This window comes from Peromyscus eremicus, chromosome 1 (assembly GCF_949786415.1).
Source record: "Peromyscus eremicus chromosome 1, PerEre_H2_v1, whole genome shotgun sequence".
NCBI lineage: Eukaryota > Metazoa > Chordata > Mammalia > Rodentia > Cricetidae > Peromyscus > Peromyscus eremicus.
Window position 1 is genome coordinate 126,047,866 of NC_081416.1, and position 23,016 is coordinate 126,070,881.

At 41.1% G+C, this 23,016-nt stretch overlaps 1 protein-coding gene across 3 annotated transcripts in view; it reads left to right on the forward strand.

Moving 5' to 3' along the window:
- Mctp2 (multiple C2 and transmembrane domain containing 2) overlaps positions 1–23,016 on the forward strand; it is a 206,263-nt gene that overhangs the window by 152,708 nt on the left and 30,539 nt on the right. For 2 of the 3 annotated variants that reach the window (XM_059272997.1, XM_059273001.1), the window contains one exon: positions 2,911–2,952. The exons of the other annotated variant lie outside the window; for it this stretch is intronic. In XM_059272997.1, coding sequence (XP_059128980.1) covers positions 2,911–2,952 — 42 coding nt within the window. The remainder of the gene's footprint in view (positions 1–2,910; positions 2,953–23,016) is intronic. 3 annotated transcript variants of the gene reach the window in all.

The following is a 23,016-nucleotide window of genomic DNA, read 5'->3' on the forward strand; positions in this document are numbered from 1 at the left end:
ACTGTTTGAGGCATGAAGAATGAAATACAAGTACAGTTTCAAAACCAGGTATTTTATCACGTGCATTCTGGAATCTTCCTTTTATGCTGACTCATAGTCTCACATCTCAGCTGATGTTCTCAATATAAGAGGAAGCCTCTGGATCTTTGCTGCTGTTTCCTCCCTAGAAATCCACAAGTCTATCTGGTTTCTGATAGGGTTCCTGGGACTTGCTTTCTAAAGAGTAGAGGAAAATCTCTGGAAAGCTGGGTTAGGCCACTGATCCTCTTGAGGTTTATCCAGGTGTTACCAACTTCCAGGGTTCTCAGCAAATCAGTGTGAGTAATCCCCCCGCCCCCACCTCTACTACCAAATGATGTGATTTCCTCTATTGGCCCTCAAAGGCCCTTTATGTGGAAAGACACGCGGTCACTTCTGAAGAAAATCCTTGGTGCCTGCTTCTTCCCTGTCCCTCCTGGCTCTTATCATTGATCCCAGTCCAGAGGGTATTTTTCTCTTCTCAGTGAACAGGAACTTGTATTGGTAACTAGCTTTAGGAACAAATCTTGCCATTTCTGATTTAAGAAATGGGTTTTAGCCGGGCGGTGGTGGCGCACGCCTTTAATCCCAGCACTTGGGAGGCAGAGCCAGGTGGATCTCTGTGAGTTCAAGGCCAGCCTGGTCTCCAAAGCGAGTTCCAGGAAAGGTGCAAAGCTACACAGAGAAACCCTGTCTTGAAAAACCAAAAAAAAGAAAAAAAGAAAAAAAAAAGAAATGGGTTAAAATCAAGGCTCTAAAATTTTGGTGCCGGAACATTTCTTTCTAAAGTCACCATCTACACATGAGGTATTTCTGTGATTCAAATGCAAACTATTGTCATATGGTTTTTATATTCTCATTTTAAAAAATCATCTTTGAAAGAATAGGTAGAATTTCTGGTTTCATTTAGGATGGAGAAAAATGTAGAAAAATGAGCATGTGACAGAGACAAAACATGAAGAGATTGTAAAGTTATCTCCTATTTTTTTTTGATTATCTAGTAGTAGTCATGAACATGTATCAGTAAGACAGAAGAACCAACTAACAAAAAATGGACTTAAAGTTTGTGTGTATTTATGGACTAGATTTTATATAAGTTAGAAAAACATCTCTAATAGGGAAACATCTGTACTAGTAAATGCTGTCAACTCACACTGGTGCAATATTTAGCCAGATTTTATTTTGTCACCATGTGTATGAGATCTTCTTTATCCTATGTGCAGAAGTGCATATATTTTCTGTGACTACATATGTGTGTACAGATGTGCATAAATATCTTTCTACGGGTAGGAATATAAATTTGCATTGTTAAGAACTTTTTGATTTCAAAAACATATTTAAATTCACTGCTTAATTTAGTCTTGATAAGACAACTGTGAATGAGACAAGAATTTCCATTTTCATTTCATCATTACCTTGTGAGAGGAACGTTTGGGGCAGCAGAGTGATGGACCCAAAGTCACAGGGACAAACTGCAGAAATCGTGTCTCAAAATGATGACATCTAACTTTCCCAACTGTAATGTGTTTACCCCCGCTAACCTTTCTTTGCTGCATTCCTACATGTCTATTGGCTTATATGAGACATGAATGACGGCAGTGGTGAATAAGCTAATCCCCTATACAGTCAGTGAGTATAGTACAGACTGACAGCTGGAGCACATGAGGATTAACAGAGGGAAGGAAGCACCAGTCTGAGAGAAGTTACGTTCATGACTGCTCGGAGATTTGATAGAATAGAGTACAGTACTCTGGTCACTCCACGGTCACTACTTTTAGCAGTTAGAATGCAGAAAATTGCTTTAAGCTGGTGGAACGGTACTAAATAGGAAGTCTGACCTTCGTGTGTGTTAAACAGAAAGGTAAGTCTTCAAGTTGAAAAGGTCCCTGGTTTTCTAATACTGAGTGTTCTTCCCCTGCTCCTGAACCCATCTGATTATAGCAAATGATGGTATTTTTCCATTCTCCTCCTCCTCCTCCTCCTCCTCCTCTTCTTCCTCCTCTTCTTCCTCCTCCTCCTTCCCTCCTCCTCCTCCTCCTCCTCCTCCTCCTCCTCCTCCTCCTCCTCCTTCTTCTTCTTCTTCTTCTTCTTCTTCTTCTTCTTCTTCTTCTTTTGAGATTAGATCTCATTATATAGCATGAGCACTGGCTATGTAGAGCCTAGCCTCAAACTCAAAGAGATCCCTCTAACTCTGTCACCCGGGTGCTGGGAGTAAGGCATGTGTCAATGTATCTGACCGCTGTTCACTTTTAGACATTGCATTTATATATGTGAAATGTTCCTGTTAAGCAGACAGGATTTCTAAAGGGCTCTGAACAAACCCAGTAGCAACACAGATGCCATCCAGCACTTGCTTTAAAGTCATGCACCTGTTAGTCAATATCAAAGCCTTCAGTTTTCTTCCCTGCTCTGTTCCTGCAACCCCAAGGGAGAAAATGTAACATTCTTAGTGATGACTTTATTCAGACTAGTGCATTTTCTGTTGTAGAATGTTTCAGTCATGGCAGCAAAGAGAAAGAAGTGGTCTCCATAATTATGAGTTTAGTAATTAGCCTTAACATAGTGCTTGGTTTATTTTCCAGACAAGAACAAAACTGTTTACAGAAAGGATCAACTGCTATGCAGCTTTGAAGCTGGATACTGTCAAAGGCTACTTGCACAATAGCTTTATTTATACCTAATGGTTCCAAGTAGACTGTGCATAATGTTTACAACCTTGCCACAGTGCCCCTGCACTTTAAAAGTATGATTTTTAAAAGAGGATATAATGAGTTTTAAAGCATGCTAATGTTTCAGCTCTGTAAAGAAAACTTAACAATGTGTGTTTCCATTTGCATTGGACAATCCCAGTTGATGCTTACTTGATTAACAAGCTATGGGGTTTCCTTTCAGGAGAGCACAGACATAGAGGAGGAAGAGGAAGAGGAGGAAAAGGTGAGTGGTGTACTAATGACAGACCCTTAATGGTGGCCACCCTGTTTCCCCAGGTTCTGTCTGTTCGGGCTTTTTGGCATTATATAATATTATAGAAATACTATGGTTTTTTAAAAAAATCAACCCCTTGCTTATTTAAAATGGAATGCTTACAATATTTACTTTTCCTCTAACATACATCATAGTAGTAGCAACTACCTTTCATATCTCACAATGATTATTTTTTAATGATAATGTGTTCCTTGTTTTGATGGATAGTGTGGTATTCAGGTTTTTTTTTCCCCAAGATTTTTAAAAAGGCAGATGGAAAGAGGGTAAAACATGAGCAAAGCAGTGGACTTTTTTAAGAATCAGGATGCAAGCCAAGATGGTCCTTTCCATCGATGAAAAGCAAGCCTGAGAAGTCAAGAGCAAATCAAGGGAAGTGGCTGCTGCTTCAGGTTCACGTCCGCGCTGTGGGGTGGTCACCCACTTCTGAGCCTGTCACTTTCCCAGCTGTTGCTGGCAGAGTTCTCTGCTATGTGTCTGTGTACAGCTGTCCTTTTCCTTCTCCTGGGAGAATCTCTCAAATCTGCTGCTTTCGTTGTCATTACACTTTCAGACAAACCTTCTGGAACCAAATGGAAAAAAAAAAAAAAAAAAGAAGTGAAGTACCATGAGAGGCTTTGAGTTTAATGGACTTCCAGTCCCTCAAAACCTGGCCGTGTGGGGGGCTGTGGCGGTGGTGTGGAGTGGCTTGTGGGAGAGGAAAGGGCGGACAGGAGGACGCAAAGAGCAAGCGTGCCAGACATTAATTCCAAGACTGGTTCTGTGACACCGGAGCCTTACAGTTAATTGAGGGGACCAGATGGTTCTGCCCATTTGAAGCAAATGAGTGTGTTACAGAGTGAGTCTTATCTGTTGTCTGAAGGTGATCATTATTAAAGACATGATGGAATAAAGCATGTATATATTTAACAAAATAAATCTGTTTCTTTCCAGAATAGAGGTGATAGCAATGTAAACTTCTTCTTTAATGATTATTGATGAACTGACTTGAGTGGTTTCGGAATGATCAAACCATTGAATAGCAGGTGAATACCAATCTCAGTGCACGGAGAGATGTTTTGCCAGAGAAAATTACAAGTAGTTATTTTAAACTTATCCAAGGCCCCTGGCAAGGCTGACCCCTTATAGTTCTGATGACCAGGTATAAGTTGGAGTTCCTATAACCCACCCCTGAGGTTTAATAAGTTTCTCGATTTGTTCACAAAACTCGGGAAAATACTTCCCTTCACTGGCTTATTCATGATTCAGCTTAGGAGCAACCAAATAGGAGAGATGCACAGGGCCAATCCTGAGGCCACGTGGGACTTCTGCACTTACCCTGGGCCCAGGAATTCCTTACATTAGTCCACACAGAGGGCTCCTGATGCTGTTTGTGTTTCTATTATTCTGTGCATGGAGGGTTCTCTATCATTACAAGATTGATTAAGTAAGTTAGTGACCACTGGTGATAGAGGAGCCTGTCTCTTCATTTGGAGGGTAGCTTAGGAGTGGGGTACACCTTCAAATTTGAGCCCTATCGTCAGATGCTGTGGGGCGTTTACCCAACCACCCCCACAGTTCCCCAGAGTTTTCTTGAGTGCGAGCAGCAGGAAATATTAGATAGAAGGATTTATTGCGGAGAATATCGCGGAGAAACAGATAGAAAATAAAGGATAGCCTCGAGAGGGCCTGGAACCTATTCCAACGGGCCCCGACTGTCTCTGCCCCAGGGTTTTTATAGAGACGCCAAGGGGTGGAGCAAAAGACCTCCTCCCCCAGCACAGCCAAGTGCAGACCATCTCAGACACCTGCACTTAGGCCCGTGGTCTAATCATCCTCTATGTGGACCTGCTGGGTAAAGCCACGAGGAACCCGAGAACGGGCTCCCACAGGTCCCCCTTTCTTAATATATAAAAAAATAACTATAATGGCTTACAGCAATCTCCATAGCTGTTACACCTCCCAGTATGGGAGTAGAGGATGATATAGATGGCATTTCTCTTTTGAATTAGGTCCAAGGTGACTACAGCAGTCTTAGCTGCCTCAAGCCCTTTCTAAGCCAAAAACTCTTAAGGCAACTACAAACTTAAAGAATCCCTTAGCTTCATCATTACCATTAACAGGTTAACATAAACATTGCTATACATAGCCACAATTCTCTCAGTCTTACAACTCAAAGCAAACTCTTAACAGAACCATTTGAATTAGCATATATGGTGCTATATATAGTTAACAATTTTCTCCGTCTTACAACTTTAACTCAATCATTTGAATTTTCTTGTTAACAGAACATAGGAAAAACTTCGATGTATTCACATCAAACTTAAATATTTCCTTAACTCCACAAAACCAGGGTGCATTAATATCAATAGGGTTCTGCAAACATAATTCAATCTCATAGCTCCTCCTTTTCTTTATAATTTTTTAAAGAAAACCTCAAACCTAGTTAGAAGAAACTCATACAATTCCTACAAACCCATATTGAAAAGCAGTCTTCTCAATCTAACCATTAACACTTTGAAAACTTAGCAAAACATCCAAAAGCAGTTTCTTAATAAAACTCTTTATATTTTAAAAGTAGTCTCTTAATATACCCCATTTGCATTTCTTACTAACAATAACATGACATTAATCCACTCAAACAACTTTTGAAATTAGACTAAGGAATATTAACTCTTCCCCCTTTCTTTATAATTTAAGCAAAATCTCAAGCCTAGTTAGAAAACCCAAACTTTTCAATTTAAACAGTTCCATTTGTAACACAAAACCAGTTCTGTAAGTAATTTCATTTTTACATAAACAGTTCCACAAAACAATTCATGAATCACCAATTAAAAAGCATATATGCATACACAAAACTGCATCTTGATTCTAGGTAGAAATAATAAATTTCTTCATTTAAACAGTTCCATTTTTTTATGAATAAACTCAAAATTGTCCCATTGCAATGAAATCTCTATTGTTCATTTCATTTCTTAAGTCCCAAAATTCAAATGATAAATTCTGGTACGAGCCTTCCAAATATGAAGAAATCCATAACCAAAATCTTTGTAGTTTTATCTCATTTTAAGTTCAAAAAGTTCAAACAAGAAATTCTAGTATCAGGCTTTCACTTCCAAATATGAAGAGATGGTTTTCAACCAAAACTTTTTGCTGTTAACAATTTTACTTCAAACAAGCGTCTCTGCAACTTTTTCTTTTTTAGGTACAGTAGTATTCTAAACCGCACCGTTTTTGATGTTAGCTCAGGTTTTTCTGTGTTGCGTCGATTTTCCACGGATCTCAGCTGCAGATGCCTTGTGCTGGTTCTGGTGTCCGCCATTCTTAGCTTCTTAGCGGCTTCTGGAGCTTTTGAAAAACCGCTCAGACTGCCTGCTTTGCAGTCTGCTAGGACACTAACTTCTGTATGTCTCAGGTTCTTTCACCATATACATTAAGGATAAACTCACACTTAACATTTACACTTTACAAACTCACATATAACCTTTTGCCTTGCAAAGCATTTAGACTCACATTCAATATCTACATTTTACAAACTCACATATAACGTATTAACATCTACTTATTTATACTCCTTAAGGAAACTATAGAACTACTTTAGCAAATATATTTCTTATTACTTATATATTTCTTATATTCATTCCATCTTATTCTTATTTAAACTTACATTTACAGCTAACATCTTTACTTCTTACAAGCTTATCACTACATGTCTTAAGACTACCTTAGATACTTCTTGCAAGCTTATATTCTTAAAGGATCTATAGATCTATTTTACAAACTTATATAGGGCTACCATTAGCATATATTTAACTTAGCAAACACCTAAAGATTTTTTAACACAGATCTAACAAGAGAATTTTTATAAACTTACATATCTTATTTTCATCTTTTTCTATTTCTTACTCTTATTATCACTATCTCTATTAGAAAGATTCTTAACTAGACAGGAAGTACGTACATCATTGCTAACGTTTAGAGTTTATAGTCAGCTTTGTTATAAAACACTGGGATTTATTGAGTGTTGTTATAGAATTGTGACAGTTGTTGCTAGGGGACTATAACCTTCCCAGGATGACGCCACACTCCAAAGTTGCCAGTTCTCTCAGCCGTTCCGGACCGGCAGAGATGCACTGTCAGCGGTAAACAGTTTTTAACTAGAGGCTGTCCCTTCACCCAAATTCATAATAGTTCCCCTAAGTGCTTCAATTCTAAGACAACGTTCAGTGTATAAACTGCTTTCCCTTGTTTTAAGGATTTTAAAGTGGCTTGTTTGCTCTTATAGGTAGCTTTCTGTCATCCAGCTACCGTAAAAACTTTGCACAGCTATTAGGGTAAATAAGGCATTTTACCAACGGAGCCCCAAACCGCGAAGCACCTAGTTCCATATCCTTTCAATTTTTCATTGGAACTGACACTTAAACTCTTAGACGACTTTCCTCCTTATTCTTTTAAAAGCTGTATTTTCAGTTTACCATGAACGTATTTTTGAGCTGACAAACGTGTTTCAGGGCAATGTCGCCATCTTTAGTGGAAAAACTACCTTTCCCAGAATGCATTTCCCTTATATCAGTCCATAATAATATCAGTCCCTTATATCATTTCCCTTATATCAGTCATTTCCCATATTTCTTTTTGGGTCTGAGATTCAACTGGTTCTTTTACCAGACTTGCTTACAAATTCTTGCCCGGGAGGTTTGAACAAAGTTTTTTGCTTTTGCAATGGGAGATTTGAACAGGCATTTTACATTTTCAATTATGGGACATTGGGAGGTTTCTGGTCTCTCCTCAGCTGGCTTTAACAGGCGTCTCTCCTTTAATTGACACTGGCCCCCAAATCAGAACTGCACCTGCCTCGTTAGCGCGCATTGAGGTGGGCAATTTCTGATAGCAACTTTCCTCGGGGCTTGTGTTTGTCTTAGCCAGTCAGTGAAAAACATTAACAGTTTTTTCATAGCTCTTTCAGAGAGATTTTCTCCCACTGATCTATCTCATTTTGCTTGTTCCTTCCTTCCCCAGATGCAGAGCTTCAGGTATCTGCGGCTCTGTACCTCTGCTAGCTGCCCTTGGAAGTAGGGGCTTTCTTTTCTCCCCCCCGAATCTGCCTCAAATTCTAGCAGCTTTTCACAGGTCATATTTTTCTGGGGAGGATTATATCCCTTTTCTGTTTCTTCAGAGTCTTTCTCCTAGACAGTTCCCAGTTTGGTCTCAGTTTATCCCCTCTACCCCAGAAAGTTTCCGACACTACAGTGGCGGCTTTCCCTGCTCCTGAAGGTAGGGCTTTTTGTCCGTTTATTTTCTGGGTCTGTGTGGTTTGTGTACAGACTGAAAATCTAACAAGGGAGGTTTTTGCCATTTCTAAACTTCCATTAGGACAGGTGTTTTGCCTTATCAGACCTTCACCCGGCCCAGTCCCCCAGTGGGTTGCATTTGCTTGTCTGGGTGCTCAAGGACAGAGCTTATTCCAGAGGCAATCACCCCTCAGGGCTACACTCCCTCATGGGAGTCAGTTGAAACAAAGCTTAGTTCTGTTCTGCCCTGGCTGGGCTCTTTCCCCAGACAGCGTTCTGACTCAGCAGCACAACTGCTTCAGACACAGTTCAGCTTTACTGTTTTCCCAGAAAGGTCCTTACTCTGATAGGAAAGCTTTTCTCAGATTTCTTTTTGCAGCTGTGGACCTTTCAACCCGGGACTTTTAGGAAAGCGGGCAACTGTGCTGTTCCCACTGGCTTTGTTCATTGGCAATCTTCCCCTGGGTCCTGCACATTCCTCCCTCAGCTCTGTGCTCCAGGAAGTTTACAACTGCAGGAACCCTAGTATCCCCGAAATGCACTCCAACTCAGAGAAGCTGGCCAGTCCCTCTGGGTTTTTGCTCAGAAGAGAGGATACAAAGCTAACAGTTTGCATTGCTTCAGGGGATCTTTGCATTAGGACGATTAGGAGACCTTTTCATTCTGAAATGCTCAACTCAGAAACAAAACCCTTGATGCCTCAGCTCGGTTGTAACTGAAAAGCTTGGCTTTTTTGCTTTTCTCAGGTAAAGTTTCTGGCCCTTTTGGGCTCTCTGTAGCTCTTTACCCACACTCTCCCAAGCGTTTCCCTCAGGGTACTCTGACCCACTGTCTTTTACTAGCTTGAAGAGACAGAGCTTAGAAGAGGGCTTTAGGAAATTGTCCCTGCCTCCTGCATTGCAGGGAGGATTTTTAAAGCTTGAAAGAGAACTTAAAGGTTTTGCTGTCTTAAGAGGTTTGTTGTTTTCCCTTAGAGCTAATCACAGGTGGTCCTCATACTAATATCTTCAGGTGATTCTAATTTGTGCCCTTTTGAGAAAGTTAAAGGCTTTAGTTTTTAAGTTTAAGAGCTTTTGAGAAAGATGAAGGCTTTTTAGAGTTTTTTCCCCCAAATTTTCCAAGAAAAGCTTTAAGAGAAAGGTTTTTTCCCCCCAAGAGAAAGAGCAACTTTTCCCAAAACTTCCCAACTTTAAACTTTTTGGCTTTTTACATCCCCATTTTTGCCTCAGGGAGAAATCACTTTCTCCTGCCGCTTGGACTTAGCATTTCAGCTGCCCCAGGTCAAAAGCTTCCATAGGAAACTTATTCTTCCCCATAAGCTCGAAGAAGAGCTTTTTTACTACCCAAATAGCCCAAAGATAGATTTTTTTCCCCCAGTTTGCATTCAGAGCCCCCAAGTTAGAAAATTGAAGAGTTTTTCTGTCTAGTTGCCTTACTTATTTTTTCCTACACAATCTTACACTTCTAAGTTTTTCCAAAACTATATTACTACCCTATGCCTTATACTTATTTTTCACAGATAGAAATTGAGAAAGGGATAGAAGATAGAAAATTTTGACAGAAGAGAATTTCGCTGCAGCATCGGACATCCTTCCAGTCCGCTTTCCTTTTCTCTCGAGGATAAAACCCCTGCCTCTCAAAAATATATATAAAAAATATATATTTTCCATAACACCGGCATGCCTCATCCACTGGCAGGGCTGAACTCAGCACTTTCGCCAAAAACTCTGTAATAAAACTATTATTTTCCTGTATCTTTAGTCCCTATTACTTTGTCTTTAGTCCCTGTTCATTTGTCTTTAGTCCCCCCTTTTTTTAGTCCCCCCTTTTTCTTCTTTAGTCCCTTTTTTTTCTTTTTTCTTTAGTCCCTGTTCATGGCGCCATTCTGTGGGGCGTTTACCCAACCACCCCCACAGTTCCCCAGAGTTTTCTTGAGTGCGAGCAGCAGGAAATATTAGATAGAAGGATTTATTGCGGAGAATATCGCGGAGAAACAGATAGAAAATAAAGGATAGCCTCGAGAGGGCCTGGAACCTATTCCAACGGGCCCCGACTGTCTCTGCCCCAGGGTTTTTATAGAGACGCCAAGGGGTGGAGCAAAAGACCTCCTCCCCCAGCACAGCCAAGTGCAGACCATCTCAGACACCTGCACTTAGGCCCGTGGTCTAATCATCCTCTATGTGGACCTGCTGGGTAAAGCCACGAGGAACCCGAGAACGGGCTCCCACAAGATGCATGGCAGGAAGCCGCCCCTGTTTTTTGAAGACGCCGTACTCACTTAAATTCAGCTGTGTCGGAACGGGGCTTGTTCTGCACAGCGGCCGGCACTCCTTCCGCCCTCGTGGATCTGGACCTGTTTCAGGAACTAAAGACAAAACCAAATATAAAGGAATACATTCCTGCGGCTCTTATCACTTAGCAAAACACAAGCGCTGTAAGAGCTCTGGCCACCAGCCAGGAACCACGACAAAATATGTATTTCTTATTATATCACAATATCACACCAGGAGAAATTTAAATCTTTTTAAAAACCAAAGCTTAAAAGTGAGGCAAATTTCGCTTCATCCAAATCTGTTTAAATGTGCCACCCTTGAAAGAGGACCACACTTACCCCCTAGGGACAGTTGTGACAGAGGATCTTCAACATAGCACCTAACGAAAAGCTTCCGACAGGAGGAAATGGACCAGTTCAACATGGCTCATAAGTGTACTACCAGTGCTTGTGAGGCTGAGGCAGGAGGATTACTGTGAGTTTAAGAACAGCCTGGGGTATAGAGTGAAATACTATGTCAAACAATCATAAATAAAACACATAAAACACTGGATGAAAAAATATCACATGATCTCTTCCACCAGGCAGATATAAACACGGCTTCTCACCTGTGTTAGGGCACAATGGAAAAACCAAGGCACACTTTCACCATGGTCAAACCTGTGACCCCAATGGGTTTATGGAGCTTATTATAGAACATGGGTGACCCCCAAAGCAGCTGTACCACTGAAAAGTCTCACCCAAGCATAAATGACAACTTCCCCCAAAGCTTCATGGGTGAAGCCCCCCTGAGGCTAACCTTTCACAGTCTATGCACTCTGAGATCTCCAGAGATCACGAGACTGTGTGAAATTAGAGCACAATCACATACAGCTGACTTGGAGGTGTGGTGGGGGGAGTGGCTAGAACCCCCGAGTGAGGGTCCAGTGACCCTCTTCACTACTTCCTTCTATAGGTGAATGTTAGCAGTTAATGGGCCCGCTCTTAAGGGTCTCTTGCAAGCAGCCACAGCTACACCCATCAAGAGAATGGCTCTTATACACTCTTTAACAGCCTTTCAGGCAGCACATTCCAATCTAGAGCCTAACCCGGAATGTGGTTCCAGAGATACCTGGAGTTCTGGAGATGGAGCAGTATGTGCTATGTTTCAAATCTTTCTGGGCAAGGATGACTACAGAAAGCATCTAAAAGTGGCATCCACAGAGAAGGGCCAGAACCTAGTAAGGACCAACACACAATAGTGCTGTCAACTTGTCCCATGTGGGGAGGGTTGTCAGTGGGGCTGGCCTCACTCACTTCAGGGTGTATTCATTTCTGAGACATTGCTATTAAGGTATTCCAGTGTATTCCTTTCCTAGTTTGGTCATAACCATGGTACTTTGTTTCCATAGTTTTATATTTTTATGTAGTTTCTAAAGAAAAAACCTAAAATGAAAAAAAAATGCTATCTATGATCTTTTTGATAAACATACCTTTCTGTTGCTAGGGAGCCTGGCGTATTTTTAGTCTCCGCCCATATCATGTCACTCTTGCTTCTTGTCTAAGGGTTTCTATGGCTACGACAAAACACCATGACCAAAAGCAACTTGGGGAGGCGAGGGTTTATTTCAATTTACTCTTTCACAGCACAGTCTATCACTGAGGAAAAAAATCAGGGAATGAAATTCAAGCAGAGCGGGAACCTGGAGGCAGGAACTGATGCAGAGGTCATGGAGGGGTGCTGCTTACTTGCTTGTTCCTCAGGGCTTATTCAGCTTGCTTTCTTATAGCACCTAGGACTACCAGCCCAGGGGTAGATCCCCACTCAGTGAGATGAACCCTTCTATATCCATTATCAATCAAGAAAATGTCTTATAGACTTACCCACCGGCCAGTCTGCTGAAGACATTTTCTCAATTGAAGTTCCCTTTTCCCAAATGACTCTAGCTTGTGTCAAGCTGACATAAAACTAGCCAGCACACTTCTGTTGGGGATTTGCTAAACTAGAATTCTTAAGCTTCAAGTTCAACATTATGAGGGTATATCCCACGTGTTCTAATGCATCATTTCCTCTCTGTGGACAGGACCCCAGTACCATGATGTGCTTGTCTGAGACCTGGCCAGGCACTGACAGGGTTACTCCCCACCACAGAGGATTGTTAAATGATCCCCATGGCTTCTGCTGTGTGTTAGATGTGACAGAACAAGCTTCTGGGATTTGTAACATACCTGATCCAAGAGGATTCATTTACAAATTATAAACACACAGCCATTCCCAGCAACAGTGGAAGGGAGGGAAGCTACTCTCTACCCCACCCATCTATCTTGAGAGTGACATGCCCTTATCTCCAGTTCCCCTTCCCAGAAAACATCATCACAGATGACAGAGGATGAAAGACTGCCCGGGCCCCTTGGCCCAGCTTCTTCAGGGGATGAATGCACTCCCCTCTTCTGCCTCTCTCTGACTCAGAGACCAGGACAAACATGGTCTGGGGTCTGTCATACTTTTATTGTCTGGAATACAGATGGTCATAAAATGACATCACTGTAGCCTCTGGTTCCTTATCATTGTTAACAGCACACTGTAGTCATCTGAGTTAGAAACCAGGCTGGATGTCACAATTCTGCCTTCTTTTCTTTTGTAATAGCACATACATCTTTCAGGTAACTAGATTTGGGGCTTTTAAGGAATGAAGCATACAGACTAAACTTTGAAGAAAGAAAAATCCTTCTTTCTTATACCAGATGGCCCATGTAAGAAATTGCTTGTTGCAAGTCTAGTTTTCTAGGGACCCCCATAACAAACAGATAATGGCTGAGTTCAGCCAACAACAATCAGTTAGCATTTTCTATTTTTATTAGATTTCCTATGTGGAATCTTCCATGTGGACCTTATTTGTATGGATGGACTACAATGAAAATTGCATTAATTTTCTACACAGTAAAGGTCAGTAATTGAAGCATGAACCAAGAAACGATTGTGTAAAATGCTGTACCCCATACTTATGAAAGGTCATGTAAGACAATAATATCTTGTTTTCATTGCTGAAGGTATAAATACTTTCCAGAGAGTTTCTTTCTTGTGCCATTCCAATGGTCACTTACATAGACTATTCCAGCATATAGTATTAGCACCAGGAAGAAGGAAGCATAATAGAATGTAATAAAAATAAAAAAAACCTTGTTTCTAGCTATCAGAAGAAAGCCTCCTCTGATGTTCACAGTGTAGATTAGTTTTTGTATAACTAGACTGCCAGGGGACTTGAATTGCTTCTTCTTTCAAGGTCATTGATGACATCACAGATGCCAGTCAGTGTTTGTGAGAAAAGAAATCCATCCCTTTATATGAGTTATGGATAAAATAAAGATATTGGGTATGTTTCTTTAAACAAGAAATGTCTAAGCATTCCATTGAGGGGCATTCTATAATGAACAAGGATAAATGAGCATTACTTGTACTATTCCCATTTTGAAAACTTAGCACACTGAGTCACAAGAGATGCCCCAGTGGTAAAAACCATTCACTGCTCTTCCAGGGGTCCTGAGTTCAGTTTCCAGCACCCACATCAGGTGGCACACATATAAGTCCAGTTCCAGGGGATCTACTGCCCTCTTATGGTCTCTGTGGGTACTTACATGCATATGATGTACATACATACACTCAGACACATACACACACACACACACACACACACACACACACACACACACACACATTAGAAAATAACTGTTTAAAAACATCATTGTCTTAAGCTGTCACAGTCAACATTTAAGATGCCTTTCCATCTTCCAAAGTGACCTGCACCCGTGGCATGCATTTGAGAGTTTCTTGCAGAGTACTTTGGTGAGGTGCTCAAAGCTACCAAGGTTAATTCCTAAAAAGGTCAATCTTCTGTTCCCTTAACCTAAGAATACTGTTGACAATGGAGTGTCTGACAGTCTCAGTCTATCAGAAGGAGGATTTTTGCTTATTGTTGTTTGTGTCTTCTTAAGAAAATAACTAGCAACAGCAGCTCTTTTTTCTGTATGTGTGTGTATGTGTGCGCACACACACACACACACACACCATGTAGGTGAATCAATGATTTCTGTTAATTATAGGACACAATGCCTGTTATTAATGCCAGAGTATGGCATTGTTAAGAAAAGAAAAGCTCCAGCAAGCTTCTTTGAACAGTTAGCTTTTGATATGTAATCATGTGTGCACATATGCATACACAATTTCAGAACAAGCACAACCTATATGGAGGATGTGGTGCAGAGAACCTGATCATGGAAATTTCCAGGGCGGTAATGTAAATGGTCATTCTGATTTAAGCTCTGATAATTGGATTTTTTTTTTTTGATGCAGTGGTTTTCTGGCTAGGGTTCCTACAACACTGTGTTACTTTCAAGGTTTTAGTAGGAGAATGGGTTGCAGCCAACTCTTAATGACCAGTGTATGGATGTTTTGAATCACAAGAGGGCAAATTTCTGAGTTCACACACTCGCTTAACATGTTATCTCATGTACATTTCCTTTTTGGAAACTCCAGTCTCCATTATTCAAAGGGTTGGGAGTTCATTTCCTTCAGAAGTAATCCCAAAGTGTTCTCAACCTGGTCCTTGGAGCGTTATTTGGCTATCTTGCTTGTTATGACACTGAGCAGTGTCCTTGTACTTGAAGATGTTTTAAAACATGCACTGTAAGTGGTGTTCTTGGTATGTGCTTTCAAACAATATGAAGCAAGACATGCCAGGCTGTAAATTCCACAAGTCTTCTATGCTGCTATTAAGTAGCACTACTATTTAAAAGCTTAGAGTCCAAGGCTCTGCTTCTTCAGTAGCTGGTGCTCCATCAAGCTGTTTACTTTCCCACTGTCTAAAATCATTCCATGAAGCTAAGGTAGAATAAACTGGCCATTGCATCCTGGTTATCCACTGGCCATTTTTCTTATTAGGAAGTTTTGTTTTCCCAATCTTACACAAGTAAACTATGCATTCTGGTACCCTTCTCTCCCCTCCTGTTTCTAGCCTATCTCTGCCATTCCTGCCTCCACTCCCTAAAAGTATTTTCTCCATTTATTAGTTGTGGTTTTGTTTATTGTTTTTAATAGTTTTGAGGCTGGCTGTGTTGCCATGAATTTGAAACTAACCCTCAGAGCTTAGAGAGATCAACATTTGCTACTCATTTTTGAGGGTGGGGAGCTACTAATGGTTGCCTTTGTCTTTCCCAATGAAACCTGCTGTTTCAATGTGGCCCACCCTCACCCTGTGTCCCAACTATCCACAAAGTTTACAAGATACATCTTAGACAGTTTATAAGTTAATTGACAGTTTATAAAACAATTGATAGAAAACAGAGTTATCATATTTTTCCTACTGGAAAAGTAAATAATGCATGAAGAATGACTTTAACAGTATTAATTTAAAACAAGCTGGTAAGACATTTAAGTATCCAAACTCATGTAAATATTAGTAACTTTATAATGTTCAGGCATTGTGGGCTTTTGTGTCCTTTAACTCATTCAACACTCAGCATATACCACTAGCTATTAATTTCCCTATGCATTAATTAACAAACCTCATTTAAGAGAAATTAATGCATCTGAGATTTCTCTGTCAAATTCACAGTGGGATTTAAATCCAGATCCTCTGGCCTAAATCTTATTTGTAAACTGTGTTACATTCTTTAGAAACAAGCATGCCATTCATTCATTCATTCATTCTACACTGTAGCAACAGCAGCAGCATTTGCTTATTTTTTTTCTCTGTAGCAGAATTCCTGTGAATATAAATGCCATGGCCACACTGGTGCTCCCATGAGAACCACAATATTGGATGAGTCACCCTTGCACAAAGTTAGGAAATAGTTGAGGCAGTTGGGAGGAAACATTGAGGCCTGCTTATAGGAGCTGATGTTTGGGTCAAGTAATATAAGAATTACCTTTAGCTTTTTTAATTTGTGTATATGTGTTGTATGTACTTACTATTGTGGATATGTGCACACAGGAGTGTGGAGGGCAGGGCTCAAGGTCAAATGTCTTTTCTACCCACTCTCCATCTTTTATTTTCTGAGACAAGGTTTCTTACTGAACTTGAAGCTTATCAATTCAGCTAGGTGAGTCAGCCAATGAGCTTCAGGGATCCATCTGCCTGTCTCACCCCACTAACTCCTTTCCAGATGAGTGCTGTCATACCTAGCCTTTTAGGTTTATTTCTGGGGACCCAAACCAACATCCTCACACTAGGATGACAGGTGCTTTACTGACGGAGTCATATTCCCAACCCTGCCTTTTACTGTTCTTAATCAGATGAATACCTTACCCACTAGTCCCCTCCCTCTTTTAACTAGGAGGAGGATAAAGGATCCATGCAACAAAGCCATCACTTACTGTGCATCTGTCTGCAGTAGCCCCGACTACAGAAGCCATGGGTCCTCTTTACCTTGTGGCAGCATCTATTTGTCAGCTGGCCCAGGGAAGTGATAATGGAATCAGTCCACCCAGCCTTTGAGTCGCCAAAATTATGGACTGCTGCCACCTTTTCAGTTGTATGTTTCCAGTCTTTATCTCAGGATGTTTTGGATTGTGCCCTTTCCTGTTCTCACCCTTTCATTTGACACCAGACAAGACTCCTGCTTCAAGGCAAAAGCACATGTTGGTAACACCAGGGTAGAATTCTTTGTGAAGATCAGATGGCCAAAGCAGAATAAAGATGCTTAGAATCAGCATTGATTCAAAATTTGAACCAGTGTTGTATTCATTTCTCAAAGAGAAAAATATACTTGAGACAAAGTACTTTTCAGAAAGAGCATACGTTGCCTCCTCCTCCTCCTCCTCCTCCTCCTCCTCCTCCTCCTCCTCCTCCTCCTCCTCTTTCTCCTCCTCCTATTAAAACATAATCTTTGTGGCTGGAAAGATGGCTCAGCGATTAAGAGCACCAGCTACTCTTCCAGAGGACCCAGTGGGATCAATACCAGAGTCCAAGAGACAGCTTGCAATGCCTGTAACTCCACTGCAGAGGATTCTAGTGTGGTGCACAGTAATACATGTGGGTGAAAACACAATACATATAAAATAAAAATAAATAAATCTAATGCCGTCTTTGTGCATGCATGTTTATAAGTACAACTGTGGATATCTCACCATAATACACTTTTAAACATCAGAGAACATCCTTGGATGTTGGTCCTTCCCTTCTACTTGGAAAGACAAGATCTTTTTGGTTTTCACAGCTGTATGCTCCAGGCAAGCTTTCCCATGAGCTTCTACCCAAGCCTCCAGTTTTAATAGCATGCACCATGATATTGACTCTACCTGTGCACATGAACGTGCCTCGTGGGGCTAAATCCTGAAGCTAAATCCTGAAGTCCATTCCTAGTTTGTAAAGCTAGGGTTCACAAGGAACAATTTTTAATCTCATGTAGCAGAAATACTGTTTCTTCATCCTCATTAGCACAGATATTAAGTTTTTTCATGCTAAATGCCACTCAATCAATTTCTGATGTTGATCATTCAAATTTTCAAGTTACAGGCTTCTAATATTCAATGAATTAAAAGAGGCAATCCATTCCCCTTGTCTAAAGTTCCAGTTTTACATCTTTCATCTGGGTGGCCAGCATTACTGGGAGGATCTTGAGATGAAAATTTTGCCTTGATCCTTTGGGGACTTGTAACCATTCTTTGACAAACACCACTCAATTTTTAAGCATGTCAAAAATATTTTTTTCTGACAGGGTCAATTTTTCAGGAATATCTCCCTGGTTTTGCTTAGATAATTAATAGAGAAATGAGTGATTTTCTAAATCAGAACAAGCAGGAAAGATTTAAAGTAACACACTGATTATATAATTAATTCTCAGTTGTAAATTCATTTTGATGGTGTTAATTCTCTCCCAGAGGCTCAAAGCTCCTTTATTGCACCTATGGAGCTGTGTTCACTAGAGACACAGGGTAGGCAACAAGGCCTTAAGGAAGGAAAGCTCGCCTGATACATGCCTTGTGTTTTGTTTGCTTTAAAAGAGCGAACAGCTATGTTATGCCACAGGCACATTATTGATCCTTCTTTCGACTCTCTTTAAAGCTCAGCCAAAGACTCAAACCTCCTGGTGCTCTATAAACAAATGCACAATTAAAAGATGGTGATTTTGCATTCATCTTTACATGATAAGCACCTTTAAGTTAAGAGTTGGGCCTTGTCCTGTTTTTGTCTTCCTGTCAACTTCACTCATTCTTACAGTGCATTAAACAAATGGAAGCAGGAACTGGTGTGCTGGAACAATGGGTAAAAGCGGCCACAATCACTGGGTACTCAAACAGGAGGACCTGAGTTCGTATCCCTAGCACCCACATAAGCAACAGAAAGGTACAGCAGCCCACTTGTAATACTAGCACATGGGAGGTTGAAACTGGATCCCAAGAACAAGCTGGCCACCTAAACTAGTAAAGCAGCAAGCCCTGGGCTCAATTAAGAAAGCCTGCCTAATACATATAGTAGAGAATGACAAAGACAATGATATCACCCCCTGGCCTCTGCTTCCATACGCACCGCTCACCCACATACACAGATGTGCCAACATGCACACAGACACACACATCACGTGCACACATCTAACAAAAAGAAACCTTGTAAAATTGGATTCTGGATTTGAAATCTTCATTTTGTTTTTCCTGCTCCGCCTGCTATTGCTGACAGGTGCTTGCACATTGAGTAGCCCCTCAGTCATGAGGATTTCACTTAGGCCTCTATCCTTTTACAGGTTTATAATCATAAAGAAGACCTGCTGTGGCTATGTGGTCAGTTGCAATCATCTTGTTCATTTGTGCAGTCACACCAGCGGTCACCACTATTTTCCTAAACACAGTTCTCTGTATGAATCGGGAGCCTCTCTGGTGAACGGACTTGAGGCATTGCAGCCGCTGCCTGTCTTTCTGAATGAATCACTCTTACTCTTCCCAGGCAGTGTGGTGTCAGCAGCAGATGCAATGTTGTGTCTGCTAAACTGTTATCACCACATCCCCGGTTCAATCTGAGATGTGTAAATAAAGCCAGCGGGATGCACATCCAGCTGCTAGACAATCTCTCAGAGCATTGGGGCAACATGAACAGACTTGTTCCAGAACAGCCTTTCTTGAGAAACCTAAACTCACCCTAGTATTCTTTAAGCTAGACAAAAGGCTGCTCATCTTTTGTCTTTTTGCCTACTTGAAGGGAAGGGGTCCGTGTTAATTACTGTACCAGGTAATTTACATAAGTGATAAAGTTCTTTCCTGATTGGTTTTTGTCAACATTATACAAAGGAGGCATGTCTTAGAAGAGAGGATCTTAACTGAGAAGCTCTACCCACAAGATTGGCCTGTAGGCATGGCTATGGAGCATTTTCTGATGAATATGGGAGGGTCCAGCCCACTGTAGGTGGTGCCATGTTTGGGTTTTTAGTCCTCAGCTGTGTAAGAAACCAGGCTGACTAAGCGAGGAAGCAGCATTCTTCCATGGTCTCTGCTTCAGTTCCTGCCTTGAGTTTCTACCCCTTCTTCCTCAAGTCATTTTTAGTCATGGTATTTTATGACAGCAATAGAAAAGCAACTTAGACTTCTCATCCCTGCCTCCCATTGCAGTCATGGTCAAGATTATGTGAGTTTCAGTTTCCCGAACTGTGCCTAAGACTCGCACAGTAAAGGTCATCATGTTCACTGCTGTGGCGACTCTCTGAGTCCTCCAGATTCAGGTTCTGGTCCTCAGGTGCTTGTGTGGAAGCGAGGGTAATGAGCTGTAATGATGTCAGGCATCACACCCGAGGAGGGGATTAGTGTTGGTCTTGCAGAATGGAGTGTTTGCTCCTAGAAGGGTGTTAAGAAGTGAGAGCACCCTGCATGCCTGGTCCCTCTTGCAAATGTCAATTTCCTTTCCTGTGTCTCCGTAATGTTGTAATACTACCAGAGGAAGCTCACCAAAATGCTGGTACCATGCTATTTGAATCATCCAGCCGTGGGAATTGTGAGCCAAATACCTTCTTTACTTTGTAAAATCACTCACCTCATGTATTCTGTCGCAGCAGTCCAAGTAAGTTAATGTACACACAGAGCTCTCATGTACTCTGTCATAGCAATCCAAGTAAGTTATTGTACACCCAAAGCTCATCCATGACAGGACCAGAGCAGCATCCACTTCCCCTCAACTCTGTAGACTGTTATTCAGAGCTACACCCTTGCTTTCCTAAAAATGCAAATACTACTAAAGGTTTTGTGTGCATTGCTATATGGGTAGATGTTACTTTTAAAACTGTAAAATTGGTATACCTTATTTGACATAATTTTGCAGTGTAGCAAGTGAGCAAAATGTTGGCTACTATAAAGATTAGTGTGTTTCCAGAATGTGCAGGTCTATGGAGTTCATATGCCTTAGGAGTTTTATTTTACATTTTATCTAAATTTTCACCTATTGATCTAAAAGTCACCGATTACCTGTCAGTTTTTTCTTAGATGAAAATGGAATGAAACGTTCCTCAAAAATATTTTCAAAAGGCATCAAATAGTACACATTCTTATGAATGCTGCACAAGAAAATCCCAGAGGAAATACGAGGGAGGAACACCTAGCAGGAGTCCGTTTCTCAAAATGATGCGTTGTATGAAAAGTAGAGAGAACAGAAACCCATAGACACACAGAGAACAAATGGCAGAAAGAACAAATACCGGATGAATGGATACTTTTAAAAAAGACCGCCTGCATATATGTTACAGTTGTGTAGCTTGGTCCTTTTGTGGGACTCCTAACAGCAGGAGCAGGGGCTGTCTCCGACTCCTTTTCTGGCTTTTGGGACCCTACTCCTCATACTGGGTTGCTTTGTCCAGCCTTAATACATGGGGAGGTGCTTAGTCTTAATGCAACTTGATATGTGATGTTTTGTTGATACTCATGGGAGACCTGCTCTTTCCTAAACGGAAAAGGAGGAGTGTATTGGGTGGGAACAGAGCAGGGCTGTGGAGAGAGACTAGGAGGAGAGAAGGGAGGAGAAACTGCAGCTGGAATGTAAAATAAATAAATACATAAATAAATAAATAAAATGTAAAAAATGCCTCCCCAAACATATGACACTTCTTCTACCGAGTGACACATTCTTAGCAGTTGCTAGCCCTGGTTTAAGTCCATTGGCACATACTTGTCAACACAGACCAATTCCTTACTGTCTCTATATACTCTAGCTTCCTGGAAATAGGACGAGTGCTGGTACCTGTGTGACATGCCCATTGACAGATGGGTGACTTAAAAGATAACTTCAGACGTGCAGAAAAGGAGCCAGTGTGTTCTTGGATGACTAAGAGGTGGAAGTATGATGTGATGTAAGAGAACAGAAAGCAGTCAGTATGGGTGAGCATCCTGAGGAGGCTTCTCTAATCCCATGGAACTTGAATTTGACTGTTCAGTTTCGTGCATTTATGACACCTAGAACCTTGCTTGATGTCTATGCACTTGCCAGTTTCCCAGGTCACTGTCAGTAGTGCTTGGACATTATTGCACACATAAGACCCTGCTCTTTCACTGTATCCACTCATATCTCCATCGAGAAAGCATCTTACCCCTGAGGAGTCCCCACTGCAATTCTGTGGATCCTCAGAATATAGTTAGATAGAGCCAGCTGGTCTTATCTATTGGTCTAATAAGTTCCACCAGTGAGCAGCACAATGGGAGGGTGTGGACGATGTTAATCACATATATAACTACGAAAATACAAATACCACCTTCCTGTAGTGTAGAGGCTGCTATGTCTTGATCAGCACAGAGAAACATTGTCGAAAGACTACCAGAGCCATTCAGAGAACAGAAGGTATCCTTGACCCTAACCATGAGGATACATCCTTCTGCTGGACATATCCCGTGTCATGTATGAACATCAAATGACTTGTGTAGGGATTCTGTAGATGCATGGGAATGCATGAAGAAATGCACCTCATCTGAATGAATAAAAAGAATTGATCCCTTTCTGTACCAATAAATTTCAAAGGAAAAGGATATATTATGCATCCTTGTTTTTCCAAAAAGCTTCCGTTCATTAATAGCCTCCATTTTAGAGCTAAATATTATATTTAATAATTACATCAAAACAATATGGAACAAGTTGCTTAGGTTCCCAGATTTTTTCAATGGCTGTTACTAGTATCCTTTGAAATGCATGTGTGGGTAGTAAACTTTTCAAAGACAAACAGTAGGTTAAACCTAGCAGACAAGCAGCAATTATCCACCTGTGATTCTTTCCACAGGTTGGAACTAACTATCCTTAGGGGTAAGGCTGTGAATGATCACTGGTAGAACACAATACCAGCCCCTTCTTGTCTCAGGGACTGGAGGAAAACTACCCCATTCCTCTGCCTCATCATCTACCGGTTATAGGTTATACTAGCCCACTACGCCATGACTGTCACCTGGGCTACAGGATACACAAAATCTCCAAACTGCCAATTCTGAATCGTTAGTTGGAGGATTAAGAAGTTATAGAGTAAATGCACATTGAATAT